The 21,757-nt window shown below is 41.3% G+C and overlaps 1 protein-coding gene across 2 annotated transcripts in view; it reads right to left on the bottom strand.

The window, feature by feature from the left end:
* Window positions 1–2,779: 2,779 nt before the first annotated feature.
* GGNBP2 (gametogenetin binding protein 2) overlaps window positions 2,780–21,757 on the bottom strand; it is a 47,813-nt gene continuing 28,835 nt past the window's right edge. For both annotated transcript variants that reach the window (XM_068269201.1, XM_068269202.1), the window contains exons 9-13: window positions 20,368–20,512; window positions 18,414–18,539; window positions 14,227–14,375; window positions 5,747–5,956; window positions 2,780–3,018 (exon numbers count right to left, since the gene is read on the bottom strand). In XM_068269201.1, coding sequence (XP_068125302.1) covers window positions 2,815–3,018; window positions 5,747–5,956; window positions 14,227–14,375; window positions 18,414–18,539; window positions 20,368–20,512 — 834 coding nt within the window. In that variant the 3' untranslated portion in view covers window positions 2,780–2,814. The remainder of the gene's footprint in view (window positions 3,019–5,746; window positions 5,957–14,226; window positions 14,376–18,413; window positions 18,540–20,367; window positions 20,513–21,757) is intronic.

Genomic DNA, 21,757 nt, shown 5'->3' with positions numbered 1-21,757 from the left:
ACATGCAAGCGAGTGGAGTTAGAAGAAATGATGCACATCTGTTCCGGATGTGAAATTCAAATCTTAAGAATAGATAAGCACAGCAGCCAGCCAAGGAGCAGTAGTACGGATCTGCAGGCTACAATGCTCTGTGAGATGCTCACTCAGAACAAGTACAAAGAGCAGGAAAGTCCAACTACCTGATTAACAAACTTGTTCCAGGCAAAAGACGGCATTACACCCAGGGACTACTGTATGCAGCACCCTTAAAAAGCACAAGTGTACTTCCCCTTGTAACCCTGAGCTATGACACAAATCTGTAAGATACAGTATCTTAAAGCTATTCAATAGTTAACACTTCTACAGACTTCTACAGACATCCACCGCCCCCCCCCCCCCCTTAAAGGGAACCTTGACTGTAAAAAACAAAAAAAAATAGTTTTACTTACCTGGGGCATCTACCAGCCCCCTGCAGCCATCCTGTGCACTCGCCAATCACTCATGGCTCCTCTGGTCCCTCGCTGCCAGCTAGTTTTGTTTTTGCCAACTGGGAGTCGGCCGGCCGCCATGCGTACGTTTTTACGCATTCCTGCTAGTGCAGGAAGCTATTGCAGACAACAAGTACATTTTTACACGTTACAGGTTTAATGCATAAAATTTTACGCATTAAACCCGTAATGCGTAAAAATGTACTTGTTGATGTCTGCAATAGCTTCCTGCACCAGCAGGAATGCGTAAAAACGTACGCATGGCGGCCGGCCAACTCCCAGTTGGCAAAAACGAAACTAGCTTGCAGCGGGGGACCAGAGGAGCCATGAGTGATTGGCGAGTGCACAGGATGGCTGCAGGGGGCTGGTAGATGCCCCAGTTAGGTTACAAAAAAATTTTTACAGTTCAGGTTCCCTTTAAAACAACTACTGGTACTCACTGCGATGAGTGACTTTTCAGCTTTACTGACCAATACGGAAGCTGTGGAGCTCAGCTCATTTTACTTTATGTTCTAATAAGTAAGCAACAGCACTATGTAAGGGCTGGTGCACATCAAGAGTGCTTGTAAGCGCTTTTAAAAACATTAGCGCTTTGAAAAGTGCTTGGCTAATGTATTTGTACGGATGGATCATTTTAACTGCTAATGTATCTATATGGGATGGATCACACCAGAGCAATCAGATTTTTTTTTCCCCCCAAACACAGGTCCCTGCAGCATTTCTGAAGGTGATTCAGCCTCAATGTTAAGTATAGGAAAGTGGAAAATGGCTTAAAAAAAATAAAATTACATAACGGAGTGATTTTCCAAGCATTTTTTTTTGCAAATGCTGTACACTTCCAGCTCTACTATATATAAAAAAAAATTCTCTACACCAAATAGCTTATGTACATGAGGGAGGAGGACGCCTAGGCCTACCGCCGAACGCCTGAATGCATCGTGCGGGCCGCCTCCTGAAGCGGGTAGAGCCCGCGCGATGCATTCAGGCGTTCGGCGGTAGACCTAGGCGTCCTCCTACCTCATGTAAGTCTCTTGCCTTCATTACTATTTTTTCATTAGCACGGACCTGCTTTCTCAGATAGTTCTCACTTAATCTATTCAATACTCATAATTTGTATATACAGTGGCTGTTGCACTTTAGATTGTTCCTACACTGGCTGCCTCAGGTAATCCTGTTGTGCCCTTGCTATAATCTTTTTTTAATTACAGTAACCTGATTACAAACAGGTCGTTGCACGTTAGTGTGGTTTCACACTGTTCACAATTTTGGTTCCTATATGAGGTCTATCAAATTACTTTTGTTTATTTATTTTGCACTGTATAGCACTATGTCAGAATTTTATGGATTACACTTTTGATATGTCTTATGAAATAATGATCTTGGGGGCATGTTTGACCCATTGATTTATTTATGGATTATTATTACATTTACAAATTTGGGATCAATTGTTAGGACTTGTGATTTATATATGTATTTTCTATTACCTACAATTATGTATACTGCCGTTTTCACCTTTGGTGAATTTTAATACTGTTAATAATTTGGTTGTTATGTTACCAATAAAGATTTGTATTTTTGAACAATATTTTGAGAGGTTTGGTGCTGTTTGAATTGGGTACTCTTTAGTTGTTCACACTGATTTAGAGTTTAGCCTGTGTAATTTCCCCTCATTTGTGTCTAATCACACGTTTATTAAGTAATTTAGCTCATCTACCAAGGCAGTCAGGTGACATGAGAGAAATCAGATATTTAGGATAACCTAAAATAAACATTTGTCAGAACACCCATAGTTTGGTGGTCATTCACCAAAGCGACAAAAAGAATATGTTACAGTTTTGTACATTTCATCTCGTATGTAAGTTTTCATTCCTGAAATGTAGAAATCTCAAGTCAACGCTTGCTAAGCATATTAATAAATATTCTTTATTTCATTTCTGCACATTGCGCTTTTACATGATCACATCCAAAACATTTAGTAAGTGGATGTCTAAATTTTGTTAAATCCTATATTTGGTTTGTTACCATTTTGTACAAAATTATAATTACAACATTTGACGCTAAAGGTTGTGTGCACATGTGTACATGTATAACTTTGTACGTGTATAACTGACATGAAGGAAAAAGCAGAAAAAAAAAGGGAAAGGTGCAGGGTGGTACTCATTAAAAGAAATCATAGCCCAGAAATCAACAATGTGCTTTTAACCTTTTCCCTCAAGAAAATAAAATTAAAAAGGAAAAAAAAAAATCTGATAAAAATACAAGAGACCGAATCAAAGTTTTGAAAGACAGAAATGGTGCAGTAATCATTCTGATTGTTTCAATGAAAGTCAGAATTTGTTTATTGTGTTTAATTTGCTCCAGCTGTTGCCAACCAGCTACTACAAACAGGGTTCCGGTGGTCATGTGAGAGACAGTACTTATTAAACTTTTCCTTCAGATACTGCCTGAACTGTTGCCGGTTGCTGTAAAAAGACTGGTTGTTTGCCATAAAAGCCTGGATTTCATCTTGGGAGAGGCCATCTTCCTCTTCTGAAGTGCATTCCGATTCATCCTAAAAACAGAAAGGGATACATGTCATCTCTTGAAACGTATGAAATACTTTTATATTCACAATGCTGCAGGTCTGCTGCTTTCACTTCCCTGCAGTCTTTATACTGTAAGTGGTACATTATTTTTTAGTTAGCATTTTTGTGGTCTTGCAAACCGTCTGTAAGCATGCGTACAGTATATAAAAAACACTATTTTTATTTATATATTTTTTTTACTTTATTATTTGTGGCTATGGGCTGTAGTGCTGCTTTTATCACTCTTTATATTGGAGCAAATATAGATGTTTGTAATGAATTCTATACAATTTTTTTTTCTCTTAAATTTGCGTGTGAGGTGATGACGCTGCGCACACCCGAAACCAGAGGGCACAAGCAACATCAGAGGGATATGCCGGGGGACAGGAAGCCAAGAAGATGGGAATCCGCTTGCAAGGAAGCCAAAACCTTAGGGAGATCCCACACGCCAGCAAGGCCGCTTGTGAGTAATAGCAATTACTGGATGAGCCAGATTCGTTCCTTAATGATTCCAGCAATTTTTATAGGACGAGCCAGGCTCGTTCTTAACGCTGGGAATGTTACTGGCATGGTGGATAATGGAGCATGTAGCAGCATGGTGACTGAATGGTTGGAACCCTGGTGTTGAAGAGGTGGAGTCCCAAGATCTAATCACAGCTAGGAGATGAAGGCTCCTTTCACACTGTTGCATAGCAACAGACAATTTAATCGCAATGTGATGCAATTGTGTCAATGCAGCCTTTCACACTGGTCACTTTGCAGTGTGATCAGTCCCAACAGAACAGGCAGCATGAGCGGTTTTCGGGTTGCGGTGCAAGCACAAGTCTATGGACAGTATGCTGCACTGCATGTCGCATTGCAACTTTTCATCACCATGGCAGTGCAATCCTTTATCTGTGGATGAACACTGCAGCAGATCAAGTGTGAAAGCACCCTTAGGTTCTCATATTTGTGCAGGTTTCCTCTGGGTTCTTAGCTTCAGATAAATTACCAAAAACATACTGGTGAATATATGAATATAATAAGAATGAATCTAGATAAAATGGGTGATAGTTTATTGGGAAACATAAGCATGGAAATCTGTCCTATGCATTTGCCTTTCTTTTCCTTATATGAAAGAATGACTGTTGGTCACCCCTGTAAAAAGGAGTAGAAGTCAATTAAAATTCAGTACTCAAAGCAGTGTCACATGACCATTTGGCCAATGGGAGGAGCTTATTGAGGGAGACAGGGGTGGGCACAACTTACAACACAGGCTCAATTCTCAGAGGTCTGATTTCGTCACAGCACTAGGACACTGGCACATTGCAGCTCATTTCCATGTAATGTCATAGGGAAGTTAAACAGTAAGCTTTTCTTAGGCACAGTTAGTGATGTAAATGGTTTGGACAAAGTGCTACAGAATGTGTTCTAATAATGAAGTATCGTTAAAGTTGACCCAAATTAAAAATACAAGATTTCAGAAATAAAATCTATTTTCTAAATAATAATAATAAATAGCAGCCTTTTTTCAGCTGCATGATGACAAATATAAAATATTTTACATTTATTGGAGGAACCCCTCCCTTTTTCAAATTGCTGGGATTTTTCCAGCAAACTGGTGGAGTAGATGGTGTCTGGCAATGGAGGAATTGCTAATGGCTGCCCCCAGTATAACCCTAGCTATGAAAAGACAAGGCTGAAAAGCAGGCACTGAAATGCTCATAGGTTTGAAGGAGTGTTCATTTATCTTTGTATGTGTCAGAGTGGTGCAACTAAATATTTTTAATTAAAAAAAATGTTTGGTTTGGGTCCGCTTTAAAGACCTCAACCATTCTGAATGGAATGTGAGGATGGCCACAGGAGCACTCATATTACACTGAGACAAACTGACATAAGTATCAGTAAATATATCTCTCTCAATGAAAAATGGCACGTTTGTCCACAGCAACAAACCACATTTTGCTCACTGGCTGCTCATGGTATCTGCGCCACCTCTGCTTTCATTCTCAGCTGATTGCAGAGAATGTCACTGTCATACCAGTGATGCTCAACTCCTGTATCCCACAAAAATTAACATTTTAAATAGGGACCCACAGCTATGCACACTCTTGGGTGGGTGAACCAGCTCACATAAGGATGCAGACCATCCCCTACAATGAGTGGAGGCTTTTTCCATCTTAGAAATATTTCCCAGGCTCCAACGGACTAAATGCACAAATATGTTTATCTTTTATGTGAAGTTACAGAAAGGAATTGATATGATTGAGAGCTTGTGTAGGCCACCACACTGACTGGAACTCTGTGCAAAATATGCCGATAGACCAAAGATATTATCAGACCATGTTTTTATAGTGGCAATATTGGAGTAAACCCACTTCAAAAGTAGCGACCAGGGACCGAGAAGGGTCAGAAATGCATCAGCTGTTCAGTGGCTGCGCAGTCAGTCTAACTGCCACTCTGTGTGTTATATGTACAGTTTGCCAAGAATAATGGACTCTCATTTCAAGAGATTGGTGTGAGCAGTCTTTCAGTAAGTAACGTTTACAGCATCTTGTCCTACACCAAGTCTGTTTGGTTTTGCATATTCTGGCATCAGGGGGATTGAGCTGTAATCTTAAATTGTGTTCTAACTACCAAAAGCTAATCTGACAAAAGATTGCATACAGTAAAATCGACCTTCATCAAATCATAAGAACTTCCCAATTTCAGTTTAATTTTATTCTACACACTTACCAGAAGTTCTTTCAAGCTCTTTGTTTCTCTTCCACCTTCCACACTGTCTGACTGCTGTTCTAATTCTGTGCACTTGAGTAAGTCGCTCGGACGTGGACGTGTACATGACTGTCCATTGCTTCTTACAGAAGAGCAGCAACTGTCAGCTTTGCCATCTTTGGACTGATCACTGTGTGCAGTACCTGGGGATTCTGGAGCACAGCTCACCAGCTATAGAGAAGGAAAATAAATCAGTGAAACCATTATCCATTACAACTCCTTAAATCCATCACTACCACTGCATGGCTCTTAAAGTGGATCCGAGGTGAACTTTTACACATTGCATAATTGTGTTCCTTTCATATAGTTTATAGGGCATTCCTCAAGCCAAATACTTTTTTGTTTTTGTTTTAATACTCTACTTCCCTATAAACTAAAAAAGCCAGGCCCACAGGTTTTCAGAGAGCCTTGGCAGTAGCAAGGGCTCATGGGAGCTCAGTCTGGGCAGGAGGAGGTGTTACTAGCCATTGATTTCAGAGGCAGAGGGGAGAAGGGAGGAGGGGGAATTAGGCTGATGGCTCAAGATACAGATAAGCCTGCCTCTGTGTAATGTTTACAAACAACATGGCGGCTGTCGTATCACAGGAATATGTAATTATATTCTATTAAAACTGTTTGCAGCTAGATTTGCTGTGTAAACCATCTATACTTTAGATAAGATATATATAGACAAGTTACTTCTAACAGTTAGTTTTTCATCTCGGATCTGCTTTAAGGTGGCAAAGCCAATTATTACATATGCATCTCCCAAGAAAACGAGTGGAAGCTCAAAAAAGATCAACTAAACAAGGGTAGGACAAAGCCCAGCAGCCAGGACCCACCGATTTGAAATACAGTAAAAACTTGGATGGAGAGCAACTTGGTTTAAAAGCATTTTGCAAAACAAGCAAACATTTAAATGAACTTTCGACTTGATAAGCAAGCCCGTCTAGATATATAACAGAACAGATCCGGGTGTCACGTCATCAACTGAGCTGTGGGGTTTTTCTCCCTTTGACGCTGCAGGATTGTACTTAATCTGAGTATACCGACTGGGTTTGAAATTTGTAGTAACAGAGGCACCAAAATAGAATAAAACCGTTTTAAAATCAGATTAAAAGGAGGTGGGTTGGTGGGAACCACCCTCAGGTATACAAGGACCAGCCAATGAGTCACTAATTTATACAATATATAATTTATTATGAAATCTCCAGGCATGCAACACGTTTCACGGGTCAAATGCCCGCTTCCTCAGGCAATCAGTGTTGGAGATACACTACAAGACAAAAACAACACAACACGGAATATACCAATGGACGCTAGGCACATGGATGATAATAAAGGAAAAAAACATTTTTTTGTTTAAAGAACATCTAAAATATCCATAATTCATTATAAAATATCTATGGAGCTTCTGTACTAGGGTATATATGTATATATAAAAAGCTTTACTGTCCCTCAATCGCCTGAGGGTATATTAAACCGGATGTGCAAAAGTTCATACAATCAGAGTGCATCTGAGTAGAACAATAAAACAATAAACTGTCCTGGTACAAAACTTAATATAAATACCTGTAAAACAACTGCCCATTTAAAATTGAAGTTGCACCAAAGTAATCAATATATGGTGATCTGTCTATGTAATTGTTAATGGATGGTATATAGTGTCCTAAAAAAACATACATATGTATATAATTGTACCTGCCACTGTAACTGACCAGATCTATCGAATTAATAGAGTGTGATCAAGTATGCAGTGAACTGAGGCGCTAAGAGCAACAGCTTAGAAATTCAAATACGCTTCAGGGGTAGATAATGAGGGACTAAGACAATAATGATAATAGTGATGATAATGGTACTCACCAAGGCTGTATCTGCTAAAGGGCCCAGCGCCTTACTGTGAGGTGTGTTGCGAGTGGTAAGGGTTATAAAGATCCTGGGCGCCAGCGTGGGAGAGTGTCTAACCCGGAAGAGCAGCCCGCAAGCTGTTTCTGGTGGCAGGGGCTGACTGACAGGACCTCACAGTAAGGCGCTGGGCCCTTTAGCAGATACAGCCTTGGTGAGTACCATTATCATCACTATTATCATTATTGTCTTAGTCCCTCATTATCTACCCCTGAAGCGTATTTGAATTTCTAAGCTGTTGCTCTTAGCGCCTCAGTTCACTGCATACTTGATCACACTCTATTAATTCGATAGATCTGGTCAGTTACAGTGGCAGGTACAATTATATACATATGTATGTTTTTTTAGGACACTATATACCATCCATTAACAATTAAATAGACATATCACCATATATTGATTACTTTGGTGCAACTTCAATTTTAAATGGGCAGTTGTTTTACAGGTATTTTTATTAAGTTTTGTACCAGGACAGTTTATTGTTTTATTCTACTCAGATGCACTCTGATTGTATGAACTTTTGCACATCCGGTTTAATATACCCTCAGGCGATTGAGGGACAGTAAAGCTTTTTATATATACATATATACCCTAGTACAGAAGCTCCATAGATATTTTATAATGAATTACGGATATTTTAGATGTTCTTTAAACAAAAAAATATTTTTCCTTTATTATCATCCATGTGCCTAGCGTCCATTGGTATATTGCGTGTTATGTCGTTTTTGTCTTGTAGTGTATCTCCAACACTGATTGCCTGAGGAAGCGGGCATTTGACCCGTGAAACGCGTTGCATGCCTGGAGATTTCAAAATAAATTATATATTGTATAAATTAGTGACTCATTGGCTGGTCCTTGTATACCTGAGGGTGGTTCCCACCAACCCACCTCCTTTTAAACTGATTTTAAAACGGTTTTATTCTATTTTGGCGCCTCTGTTACTACAAATTTCAAACCTGATCTAGTCCACCCTTGGTGGAGGGGTGTATCCCCAACTTTTTCCTGTCTACAGAGAGAGACTTCTTAATACCTGAGTGGGGTCAGGTTACAATTCTCCCCACCTGTACATCCAGTGGTTGCCTTTGTGGTAACCCAGACTTGTGAGTATATTACTTGTCTACGTATCATTGTACTCTATTTACTGTGACATACTACACTAAATTGGGCTCTCGGTCTCTATTCTTTGTATTTTTCCAAGCCACTGAGTATACCGACTGTACAATATTACATTTCCATTAAAAAAAAAAATCCTCCAAAGTAGGCGAAAGAAAGTCTGGATAAGTTCTATGTTTAAGCCACACTGGGGGCGGGGATTAAGGTTGGTGGGAGCCAACAGATAGAGAGACCGAAATGTTAATAGTGAAAGTATTTTTTACTTTATACAGTTCAGTACTTTGTATTAAGTATTTTTCAATAAATGTGTTTTTGACTGGAAAGAATCATCTGAATTTCCATTAATGCTTATCAGTAAATTGCCTTTGATGCAAGTGCTCTGTATAACAAGCATGTTTCCAGAACTAGGCCTCGTTCACATCTGCTGCGCTGAAAAACGTGTTAAAGCGCATAGTAAAAAACGCATGCGCTTGTGCGCGCTTTAGTCCGCGTTTGTGCGTTGCGCTTCTTTAATGCACGTTTTGTTTACTGTAGGAGCAGCAGTTGTCAATAAAACTGTTTTTGTATGTAAATGTATTTTTTTCTCCAATTAGGGGTAAAAAATGCATGCGCTTCTATGCGCTTGTACGCGCTAAAAAAGCGGACCCATTCACTTGCATTGCTGTGCGCTTTACAGCTCAACGCACAGAAATGCCTGCAACACTACGTTTCTGTAACGCTGCTCAGCGCAGCGCATAGATGTGAACCAGCTACATTTAGTTACATGGAAAAATCAATACCTTGCTGAACGCACAGGGCAGTGCGCTGTGAAAAGCGCACAGAAACGGCCCTGATGTGAACGAGGCCCTACTGGTAATTATACTCGCAAGCCAAGGTTTCACTGTATTGAAGGACTGCACGATTTTAGGGAAAAATTGAAATTGCGATTTTTCACTCAGAAATTGTGATTGATTTTTTTCACGTTTTTCTTTCAAAGCAAACTTTTGCACTAAATTGCACATATATGTAAGTGGGGCCTTCTGTGAGGACGCTGGGCTGAGGGCAGTTAATGTGCGGCGTATTGCGGAGTGCTTGACCCGGGCAGCGGTTTCGGTTTTAAACCGCAAAACCGTGCAGCTCTGACACACGCTCTGACAGGCACACGCTCTGACAGGCACACACTGTACACTCATCTCCCTACCTCCGTGCAATCACACAGCTGAAAAAAAAAAAAAAAAAAAAAAAAGTTACTTCACGGGGCAGTCTGAAGTTTCCTGGAGGAAGGAGGTGGGAGAGCATCCCACACTCTCTCGGCTGGAGCTGCCTGTTCTCTCCATATACAGGATCTTCTCAAAAAATTAGCATATTGTGATAAAGTTCATTATTTTCTGTAATGTACTGATAAACTTTAGACTTTGATATATTTTAGATTCATTACACACAACTGAAGTAGTTCAAGCCTTTTATTGTTTTAATATTGATGATTTTGGCATACAGCTCATGAAAACCCAAAATTCCTATCTCAAAAAATTAGCATATCACGAAAAGGTTCTCTAAACGAGCTATTAACCTAATCATCTGAATCAACTAATTAACTCTAAACACCTGCAAAAGATTCCTGAGGCTTTTAAAACTCCCAGCCTGGTTCATTACTCAAAACCGCAATCATGGGTAAGACTGCCGACCTGACTGCTGTCCAGAAGGCCATCATTGACACCCTCAAGCAAGAGGGTAAGACACAGAAAGAAATTTCTGAATGAATAGGCTGTTCCCAGAGTGCTGTATCAAGGCACCTCAGTGAGAAGTCTGTGGGAAGGAAAAAATGTGGCAGAAAACGCTGCACAACAAAAAGTGGTGACCGGACTCTGAGGAAGATTGCAGAGATAGACCGATTCCAGATCTTGGGGGACCTGTGGAAGCAGTGGACTGAGTCTGGAGTAGAAACATCCCGAGCCACCGTGTACAGGCATGTACAGGAAATGGGCTACAGGTGCCGCATTCCCCAGATAAAGCCACTTTTGAACGAGAAACAGCGGCAGAAGCGCCTGACCTGTACTTGACACTGGACTTCAGACATTTTGGCATTTCCCTCTCCCCAGTCTTCCTCCAGACTCTGGCACCTTGATTTCCGAATGACGTGCAAATGTTGCTTTCATCCGAAAAGTACTTTGGACCACTGAGCAACAGTTCAGTGCTGCTTCTCTGTAGCCCAGGTCAGGCACTTCTGCCACTTTTCAAAAGTGGCTTGACCTGGGGAATGCGGCACCTGTAGCCCATTTCCTGCACACACCTGTACACGGTGGCTCAGGATGTTTCTACTCCAGACTCAGTCCACTGCTTCCGCAGGTCCCCCAAGGTCTGGAATCGGTCCTTCTCCACAATCTTCCTCAGGGTCCGATCACCTCTTCTCATTGTGCAGCGTTTTCTGCCACACTTTTTCCTTCCCACAGACTTCCCACTGAGGTGCCTTGATACAGCACTCTGGGAACAGCCTATTCATTCAGAAATTTCTTTCTGTGTCTTACCCTCTTGCTTGAGGGTGTCAATGATGGCCTTCTGGACAGCAGTCAGGTCGGCAGTCTTACCCATGATTGCGGTTTTGAGTAATGAACCAGGCTGGGAGTTTTAAAAGCCTCAGGAATCTTTTGCAGGTGTTTAGAGTTAGTTGATTCAGATGATTAGGTTAATAGCTCGCTTAGAGAACCGTTTTGTGATATGCTAATTTTTTGAAATAGGAATTTCGGGTTTTCATGAGCTGTATGCCAAAATCATCAATATTAAAACAATAAAAGGCTTTGAACTACTTCAGTTGTGTGTAATGAATCTAAAATATATCAAAGTCTAAAGTTTATCAGTACATTACAGAAAATGATGAACTTTATCACAATATGCTAATTTTTTGAGAAGATCCTGTAGCTGTTCGCCGTCATCCTTTTCAGGGAAGGAGAAAGCAGCGGATGCAGCAGAAATAGCTCTGCTTGAGCGGCCACACTCTGAGTCTCCCGGCATAAGTTTGTGCACAGCGCCCCTCCCCCGTCGCAGGGGCTGTGAGGTCAGCAGATACGCTGTCTCTGGGAGATGCAGTGCAGACAGAGTGGGGCGGCATAGAAGCCAGGGATTAGCGGCGGCCGGTAGCTGAGCAGCTAGTAGCACAAAAAAACCGAAGCTACTGACGATCTCAAGATCGTCTGCATGTGATTCGCGGTTTCGGTTTTAAACCGCAAAATCGTGCAGCCCATGTTAAAAAAAAAATAATGGAGAACAAACCTTGAAAATTGTGGACTTTATTACTCAAAAACTGTAAATGAGTTGTGTGGCTAGCCCACACAGAAAGTGCCCTGAACTCAAAATTAAACTTCATCCTGAGCTCTATACAAAAGAAAAATGCTTGGCGTACACCTGGAAAAGGTGAGCAAAGCAATTAAAAATGGAATTTACCTGCACTGAAACTAAGTTTAAAATGGCAGTATAGGTGAAGTGAAAGTTCTATCTATACAACCCCCTAGGGGTTTTTGTACAGACTTTTGTCTGTCAGTGATGGTACCTGCAGTTTGAAGACATTTGCCCACTTTGTCTTTCTTCAGTTTGCACTGAAGTAAGAAACAGACCCAAAAAAGGCTTAGCAATTCTGTCATATACTGAGAGGAGGCCAACCTTAAAGAGAGTCTGAAGCGAGAATAAATCTCGCTTCAGACCTCATAGTTAGCAGGGGCATGTGTGCCCCTGCTAAACCGCCGATATCGCACCGCTAAACGGGGGTCCCTTCACCCCCAAATCCCCCCCCCCCCCCCCGCACAGCGGGGGAGCGCTTCCGCATTGGGGCAGGGCTAGCTTTATTCTCGCTTCTGAGTCTCTTTAAAGAGAACCTGCAACAAAACAGGGGAGTGGGGGGGTGGAACTAACCTCGGGAGGGGGAAGCCTCAGGGTCCCAATAAGGCTTTCCCCTCCCCTGTAGCTGCAGGTAGTCCAGCTCCGGCTCCTCCTGAAGCATCCCGCAATCCTCCCCCGACAAGCGCCGATTTATTTATCTTTCCTGGCTCCAGCGGGGGCGCTGTTACAGCTCTCCACATGGAGAGAGGATAAAATAGTCGATCTCTGTCAGGTCCGCTCTACTGCGCAGGAGACTTGCGCCTGCGCAGTAGAACGGTCCGACAGCAATCTGCTTTTTCCGCCCATCTCCGAGCGGAGAGCAGATACTGCGCCTGCGCTGGGAAGGTAAATATTTACATCCCCGCTGTTCGGGGAGCTTTATCATCGCCGCCGCGGGACCGAGGACGGCGGGGGAAGCCTCAATAGGATCTGGAGGCTTCCCCCACCCGAGGCAACTACCCCCCAGGGGAGGTTTTTTCGTTACAGGTTTTCTTTAAGTGATATGCCATAGTTTTTTTCAAATAACTATTGACGTTTAAAGTTCCAAAGTATGTTACAAAAAAATAAAAACGCAACTTATCAAAACCTCAGTATAATGAATAGTAAAGTTAGAATTGTCCACATATTTATATTTTTAATATAATTGATCAGTCTATTATACACTGTAGGTTTTCTGAATTTAAAGCAAACCTGAACTGAAAAGTAACTCCCACAGTCTACTTATCAATGTCTTTCTCCTCTCCAGCACTCCTTTCGTCCACCATGATAGACAAAAATGTCCATACTCCATGTAAAAAAAATAAAAAAAAAGGTGCTGACCCCATAACAGTTTGAATCAGTGCTATGTGAACATGTAATATTTCCTTCTGGAGTTGCTGCTGCATGTGCCTATAAGGCCTTCAGCTTTGGAGAGACAACGTATGACTAGATCTAGTCAGAAATGAAAGGGATCATTGTTAAAAGTAAATGGGAGCTTCTGAGAAGTACTGAAAGCATGTAGAGACAATGTCATTTTTACAAAATAAATTGTACTCAGTTCAGGTGTCCTTTACTAAAAGTTAGTTTTATATTTTGTAAAAATACTTTGGGCCTTTAAACCCGTCATACTTTTGTTCAAATAACTCCTGAAAAGGTTTACCTTCTGTGCCTCACTAATCCTTGACTTTACACAAGGAGAATGGAGAATGACAAGCTTACAAAATAAGTAATACGCAAAGGAAATCATGCCCAGGAATACTGCATGAAATGTTAACCGCTTCTATAAATGTTATAAATAATGCACATTTCACAAAATAAAAAAAACTCCATGACGCAATAAGGGTCCTTCACATTTTGAATGATATGGTTTTACTTCTTATATGTGAGCAGAATGCAGCCAATCTATCTTTCAGCAGTGCTTACTAAAGTCAGGCCATTCAAGCATGTGAACTGGTCAGTCTATCTCCTCCAGCCCCAGACAGCATGCTGAGGGAAATGTAAAAACTTGTTAAGTCTAAACAATAAACTGCATCAATGGCCAATCCACAAACATCAAGGGTTTCTCCTCAAAGCCTATAAAAGTTCAAAAAAAATTCATGTTTTAGTTTGAAACCTACATTTTCTTTATCACATTTGAATGCTTTGCATTTCTTCTTCTTCTTTTTGTTCTTCCCCTTCATATTTTCCTCTGCCGAGTTGGCCCAACATTCTACACAGCTGTCACCTTCTTCCTCCTCCTTGTCACAGTTGACACAAGAATCATCACCTGCACAACATGTTATATTAAATAAGTCAGTCATTTTAAAAGTTTAAACGGGACATCTTTTAGTGCGAGGATTAAAAAAAGCATGATGAATATGAACTTTCAATTTCAACTGGAAATTGAAAATAAGGCGAATCAGACTTGGGAACTGACTATCAATTACCCGGAAGCTTATACATCAGCTGCCAGCTAATTGCTCACTAGTTCCAGAATCTTGCTCAAGCGCTAGCGCTTTTTAAAGCGCTCAGACTTAAAGCGCTAGTGCAATAACCTATGGGCCTGGTCTCACTTGGGTGATTTGCGTTAATCGCCAGCGATTAACGCAAATCGTTAAAAAAAATTGTATCCTGCACCATTTCCAGGCGATTTCCCGGCAATCGCGCTTAGTGCTATATAAGTGCTAATCGCGATCGCCGGGAAATCGCCCCAAGTGTGAATGGTGTTAATCGCCAAAAAAAGCCAGACCAAAACGCTAGCAAAAGCGCTAGCGTTTTGTAAGTGTGAATTGGGCCATAGAAGTGGCAGATGAGAGTGTGCTTTCCAGTGTTGGTTATGCCTTTTTACACCTCCCAATAGGTTACACACCCATTAAGGGCCTCCTGAAAGTATGTCAAGGAAGCCCACTGTGGACTTGCACTATATGTGTGGTTGTGTTACTGGTGTAGCATGGTAAAGGAGAGCACTGTTTAATCCTTGACATTAGGAGGAAAACAAAAAAAAATATTGAATCAAACAATGCTTCAACACTTCAAACAAGGATCTACGGGCCCACCAACAACTTATACAAAGCTGTGTGTCAGAATCATCAAAATAAACTGCTGAAGCAATCCTTTTCTTAACCAAGCCAGGAAGCAGAAAAATGACTGGAAATATAGGAAACACAAACAAACGAGAGCCAACACGGCATAACAATTAAAAATGCACACAAATATGCCTGCGCGGGCTGGAGGGATTCTAGCTGGAGGAACAGCCTGGGCTAGCGGCACTGCCCAACCCTCGGTTGCAGACCAGTTAGTTCAGCACACTGCCTGCAGCTCTTTACAGGGTAGGCATATTTGCATATGTATTTTTAATAATTTGCTATCATGCCATGTTTATGTGTGGAAGTTAAGAGGAAGCTTTAACACTTCTATTAGGAAAATCAAGTACAGAGCAGTGTGGCGGAATACTACATAGAAAACAGTCCTAAGTTTAGGCTGCACTGTAGAAATGTAAGTAATATTTAGAATCCAAACTTGCTCTACATTTTATAGCTTCCATTGACACATCAATAAAATATTCTAAAGCTACAGTGATTTGTGAGATTACAGAAATAATGTAATAATAATAATAATAATAATAATAATAATACTACTACTACTACTACTACTACTACTACATTTGTCACTACACAGGGAAAAAAAAAATCAAACACGTTTTTTCCTAAGAGATTTCAGGAAAACAATATATAGACAATGACACATTAACCATGACGCTCATTATACATAGCTTACAAAATGAAATTGTAACACCATGGAAAAAAATAAATAAACGTGAACACCACAGCACTGGTAGAAGAGAGCCGTATGCAAATTATGTTTTCGCATGCATCGAGTCATGTGACACCATGTTTCAGGAGAGAGACTATACAGGAGCTGAAGGACCCGAATTTCTTAATGTGTGCAATTGCTGCACTTGTTGGGCATGACGGGAGTACCATCCAGCAATGTGTCATCACAGAACCCTACGAAGAGGGAGTGCATTGACAGGCAAACGACAAAGCCCACAGACTGGCTCGTCAATACCAGTTTGCAATAGCAAGTGACATAGAAGACAGCCCACCACCATCAACTGATGCTGCTGTGTGCAACCAAACCATTCTCAAAACTAGGATGCCCCCGTGTGGAGCACTTGCACACCAATAAATTTGGGTCATGCAACTCCAGAATACAGTCTCAACTGAAACTGACTGTCACGTGACTAGATATGTACATTAACAATAATTTGTCTATGAATATCCTTCTACTGGTACTGTACTTTGCATATGGCTATGTGCATTTCATCATGGTGCTGCAATTTCCCTTGTGAGGAGTGTATATAAAGTCTGGATAAAAGAAAACTCATCAGTAAATCGCTAGGTAGAAATAAACCATGCAATCTCCAGATCAGAATATACATAATAGATCTTTTGTCATCTGAACTAAAAGCCTAAAGGTGCATACGCCTGTCCAATTTTTCCGAATGACCGGTCATTTGTACGACAAGTCAGACGTGTGTACAAACGATCCTTCAACTGATAAGACAAGCAGATCGTCAAAAGCAGCTGAAACGATCATTTGTACACACGTCTGACTTGTCGTCCAAAAGACCAATCGTTCGGAAACAAAAACAAAAATCAGACTTGTATGTACTTTTAAAAGTGCTCTAGAGACTATATAAAGCAGTGGTCTCAAACTCGCGGCCCATTTGCGGCCCTCGATACAATATTTTGTGGCCCTCGCCGGCAAAAGCTTCCTTATAATTCGCTTCAGTGCTCCCAAGTAATCCTCCGCAGCCCCGCTGCTAAACGAGGGCTGCATAGCCCCCATATTGCCCGGGAGGCAATCCGCCGGCATTTCCTGGAAGGGGCAGAGCTTTCAGCTTCAGCTCTGCCCCTCCTGACGTCAATCGCGCACGGATCGCCGCCTCTCCCCGTCCCTCTCTGTGAGAGAAGAGTGAGAGGGGCGGGCAGAGGCGCGATGCGCTGCGATTGTGAAATTCCTTATGCGGCCCAGCCTCATCCTGACTTTACCTCCTGTGGCCCCCCAGGTAAATTGAGTTTGAGACCCCTGATATAAAGCATGCCTTTCAGGTCAACCAAGATTGTGGTAACAGTATGCAAGTCACATATACAAGTTCATGTATTTGTCTTAAAAGCCCCTGGCAAAGCCATACAAACACCAAACCCAGTTTAGAATAGAATTATCTTCAAAATGAAAGCCGCACACATTTTTAATTTTTGTGGCACAAAACGGCACTAACCATATTGGAATCTTTATATGTGCTTATTGTATGGGGGGCAGCTTCCTTTAAAGAGACACTGAAGCGAAAAAAAAATTATGATATTATGATTTGTATGTGTAGTACAGCTAAGAAATAAAACATTAAGATCAGATACATCAGTCTAATTGTTTCCAGTACAGGAAGTGTTAAGAAACTCCAGTTATCTCTATGCAAAAAAGCTATTAACTCTCCGACCAAGTTTAGTCGTGGAGAGGGCTGTTATCTGACTTTTATTATCTCAAGTGTTATTGTACTGTTTACTTTTCCTCTGCTAGAGGAGACTTCATTACTTCACAGACTGCTCTGAAAGACTCATTTTGAATGCTGAGGGTTGTGTAATCTGCACATATTATCGAATAATGCAATGTTAGAAAAAACACTATATACCTGAAAATAAAAGTATGAGAATATTTTATTTGCTGCTAATCTTCTAGTAATTATTCATAGTACACAACCAATTCACTATATCATATTTTTTTTTCGCTTCAGTGTCTCTTTAAGCGGTTTTCACAGTAAGACGTTACAGGCGCACATTAGAGCAGCCTGTAACGCATCCCAACTCACAGCAATGATTAATCAATGGGCTGCTCACAGTGCCCCCGTTGTGTTATATTGTAACACAGCACCTACGTTGAAAGTGCTGCATGCTGTGCGTCATGCGCGGCTAAGCCGCATTAGACTGTGCGCACATGCTCAGTAGTGTTGGAGGAGGAAGTCTTCCCTCCTCCTCCTCGGCCAGGCACATGGCTAATTAATATTCACTGCACGGTGTGACGTGCAGTGTTTACTTCCTGGAGCGCCGCTCTGTGCGGCGATTGGCTGGCGGGACCACGTGATGCCGCATGCGTCCAAAAGTACGCATCACGGACGCCAGAGTGAGATGCACAACAAGGCTCAGACGTCCACATCCAAAAGCACCAGGCGTTGCGTTAGGGGCACGTTATGCGACCATAACGTCCCCTAAAACGCAACGTCTTGGTGTGAAAGTAGCCTTAAAGTTTGTATACAACAAATACATACCAGTTTCATCATGGTTGCAAATTCCTTCAGTGCAGGCCACATCTGAACCTTCTCGAGAACCTGGCTCACTACCCTCCATGCTAGATGAATAGCCACAATCACTACCATTAGAACGTGGTGTTAAGCCTGTTGGTGGCAAAAGAAAAAAAAAAAAAAAAAAAATTAAGGCTCTCTGGAACAGTTGTCCTGAATGACCAATTTCTATTCATGCAAAAGCAAACATTGCCAGAAGGTGGACAAACACCTAACCTACATTAAAGGGATCTACCATATGCACCTTCTATATATATATATATATATATATATATATATATATATATATATATATATATATATATATATATATATATATATATATATATATATATATATATATATATATATATATATATATATATATATATATATATATATATATTTTTACCAACCTCCCAATAAGAGGGGTTTGTAATCAGTGGGGGCAGCAAGCATTTTTCCTTGAAGGGGTTGCTCCCTAGCACCCCCATTTGTATGCAGTCTATTTAGCTGGTCCCTGCCACAGCTATACATACTCATTGTTTTGATTATGACATATGAATGAGCAGATTACCCTCTTGGCATGCAGCGTCAGTTTCCCGTTTTCAGTCTCCATAATTTGTGGATATTAGATTGCCCAGTTATTGCAAAAGAGGCAGCATTTCTGATGAGTCCTTTGAGTTCTGCGTGCAAGCACACCTGTACTGAGCACGTTTGAGTGCATGAGCTGCGATTGCCCAATACAAATGATTCACTCATGCACAGAGGAGCAAGTGCACAAGGCATACACATTAAGCTGCCGGGAAATTTGAACCGGTCTCACACTGCTCCTGCAAAAGTCCCAGTGGCATTAATTACTACTCCCCCTCCACATCATCGTGGGAAGATGCAAGTCGGCTTACAGCTATTGCAGGCAGCAGAATTACGGTGTATTTATAGTAATTTGTGGTCCATCTTCTGACGACACCTAAATTACTCACTCAGTGCGGAGTGGGAAGTTTGGAGCAGGGGAAAATGTTCAAGAACTTTGGGTTCACAATTACAACTACAGCACTGATCTGATGTGCAGGTCAGGATTCCACTGAATAACAGGTGGCAGCAGAGATCTGTGTTTGAGCAAAGAATAGTTTAGTTAATACTACCTATGATGCCTCTGTACACTGTGTCCTGAACACTGGAGAATATGTACAGGATGAGACTAGATTATCAAAACAAGTATAATTCAAAGGTTCATTTTAAGAATTTAAACCAAATTCAAAGCACTCCTGGAGCGTACGTTTACTCTCGCTGCCGGTGAGTTTGGCATAGGGCGAGATGAATGACTGCTCTCCCTGCTGTTACTAAACTCCCCAGCAGCTTTAAATACTATTCCAACTCCAAGTTATAGCAACTCTGAGGGTGGTGTAATTCAGGGGGTCGCTGAATCCTCAAAATACTCCTGTGTGTGGTGCACTTCATAGCATTGCTGCTATGACGGTGCTCAGCTTCAGCACTCGGCGCCGAGATTACTCGCTTCACTGCTGAAGGGGAATGCATACCATGCAGCCTCAGCACCTCAACACAGCAAGCTGCTAACAAAGTTTTACTGAGCCCCTGAGAGTTGGTTGGTTTGAAAGAAAATTCACAACTACTTTTCACCACTGCAATGCTGCTACCATATCCTCCTGTGCCAACCATACAACCCCTCGGTCCAGTTAATGTCACTGCATCGCCTCTGCACCAATACTGAAGCTAAGCAGGTGTTGTGCGGGGAGGAGACTTGTGTAGTTGGGACGTTAGATTCTTATCTAGAGTCAACAGCTGGCAATAGGAAAGCAGTGACAAAATGTACTTTAAAAACTACTGTACTTTATCAAATGTGGAAATTAAATCATCGCTGACGAAGAATGACACCAAAAAACAAACCCCCCCCCCCCACACACACACACACAAAATATACCCTTTTTCATTTTTGAAGAAGCCAGCAGGTCACCATTTGGACAAGTACATGAAGAATTTTCATGGGTTATTACGACTTCTACACAAGCATTGTCATCTAAGCCACTGCAAGACTTGCATCCCATATCTGCGAAGCCGGGCGTCTCCTGAAAGGCAAAATAAATTAAAAAAAATAAACATTAAAGTGCATGTTTGTGATGTATTCAACTTATTTGTTAGATACCAGGCGGCCAGGACTCCCTAAAAATCCCAAGAGCCAGGTAGACAGCACTACCTAAAATGGTTTTCTGAAACTGCTGTTAATGTTGCCGCCTCCCAAAAAAAAATATCCAGCTGGCTCCTTAAAAATCAATATTCATTTTGCTAATCTTTATCAATATCTATAAATCAGAAAATTGCAATTATTCAGGTTGGAGTGAGCATATGATATTTCCCACAATGAATTACTGCTGAACATGAAAATCATTCCTTTTCGGTGTACACAGTTAAACTGAAGTGGCATTCCAGGGATTCTGTTAGTGCATATAGCTTATAAGGACAACAAAGGCAGTGTTCTCCCCAGAATATTTTTCCAGCCGGGTGGCATGAAAAAGTAGCCAGGTGGGGAGGGTCACACTGGGTGCGGAATCACACTGGGTACACTGGGTTTTGGGGGGTTAGGGAATATGCTAGGTACTACTGGATGGGTGGGGGCAGCCCAGGGTAAAAACACACACTCACACCATATACAGGGAGTGCAGAATTATTAGGCAAGCTGTATTTTTGAGGAATAAATTTATTATTGAACAACCATGTTTTCAGTGAACCCCAACCTCATTTATATCAAAAGCTGAATATTTTTGAAAGTAGTTTTTAGTTTTAGCTATTTTAGGGGGGGGGGGGGGGGGTATCTGTGTGTGCAGGTGACTATTACTGTGCATAATTATTAGGCAACTTAACAAAAAAACAAATATATACCCATTTCAATTATTTTTACCAGTGAAACCAATATAACATTTCAACATTCACAAATATACATTTCTGACATTCAAACACAAAACAAAAACAAATCAGTGACCAATATAGCCACCTTTCTTTGCAAGGACACATTTAAAAGCCTGCCATCCATGGATTCTGTCAGTGTTTTGATCTGTTCACCATCAACATTGCGTGCAGCAGCAACCACAGCCTCCCAGACACTGTTCAGAGAGGTGTACCGTTTTCCCTCCTTGTAAATCTCACATTTTATGATGGACCACAGGTTCTCAATGGGGTTCAGATCTGGTGAACAAGGAGGCCATGTCATTAGTTTTTCTTCTTTTATACCCTTTCTTGCCAGCCACGCTGTGAAGTACTTGGACGCGTGTGATGGAGCATTGTCCTGCATGAAAATCATGTTTTTCTTGAAGGAT

Source organism: Hyperolius riggenbachi, chromosome 2, assembly GCF_040937935.1.
Source record: "Hyperolius riggenbachi isolate aHypRig1 chromosome 2, aHypRig1.pri, whole genome shotgun sequence".
Taxonomy (NCBI): Eukaryota; Metazoa; Chordata; class Amphibia; order Anura; family Hyperoliidae; genus Hyperolius; species Hyperolius riggenbachi.
Note: the sequence above shows the minus strand (reverse complement) of the source record. Positions and strands in the feature narration are given on the sequence as shown.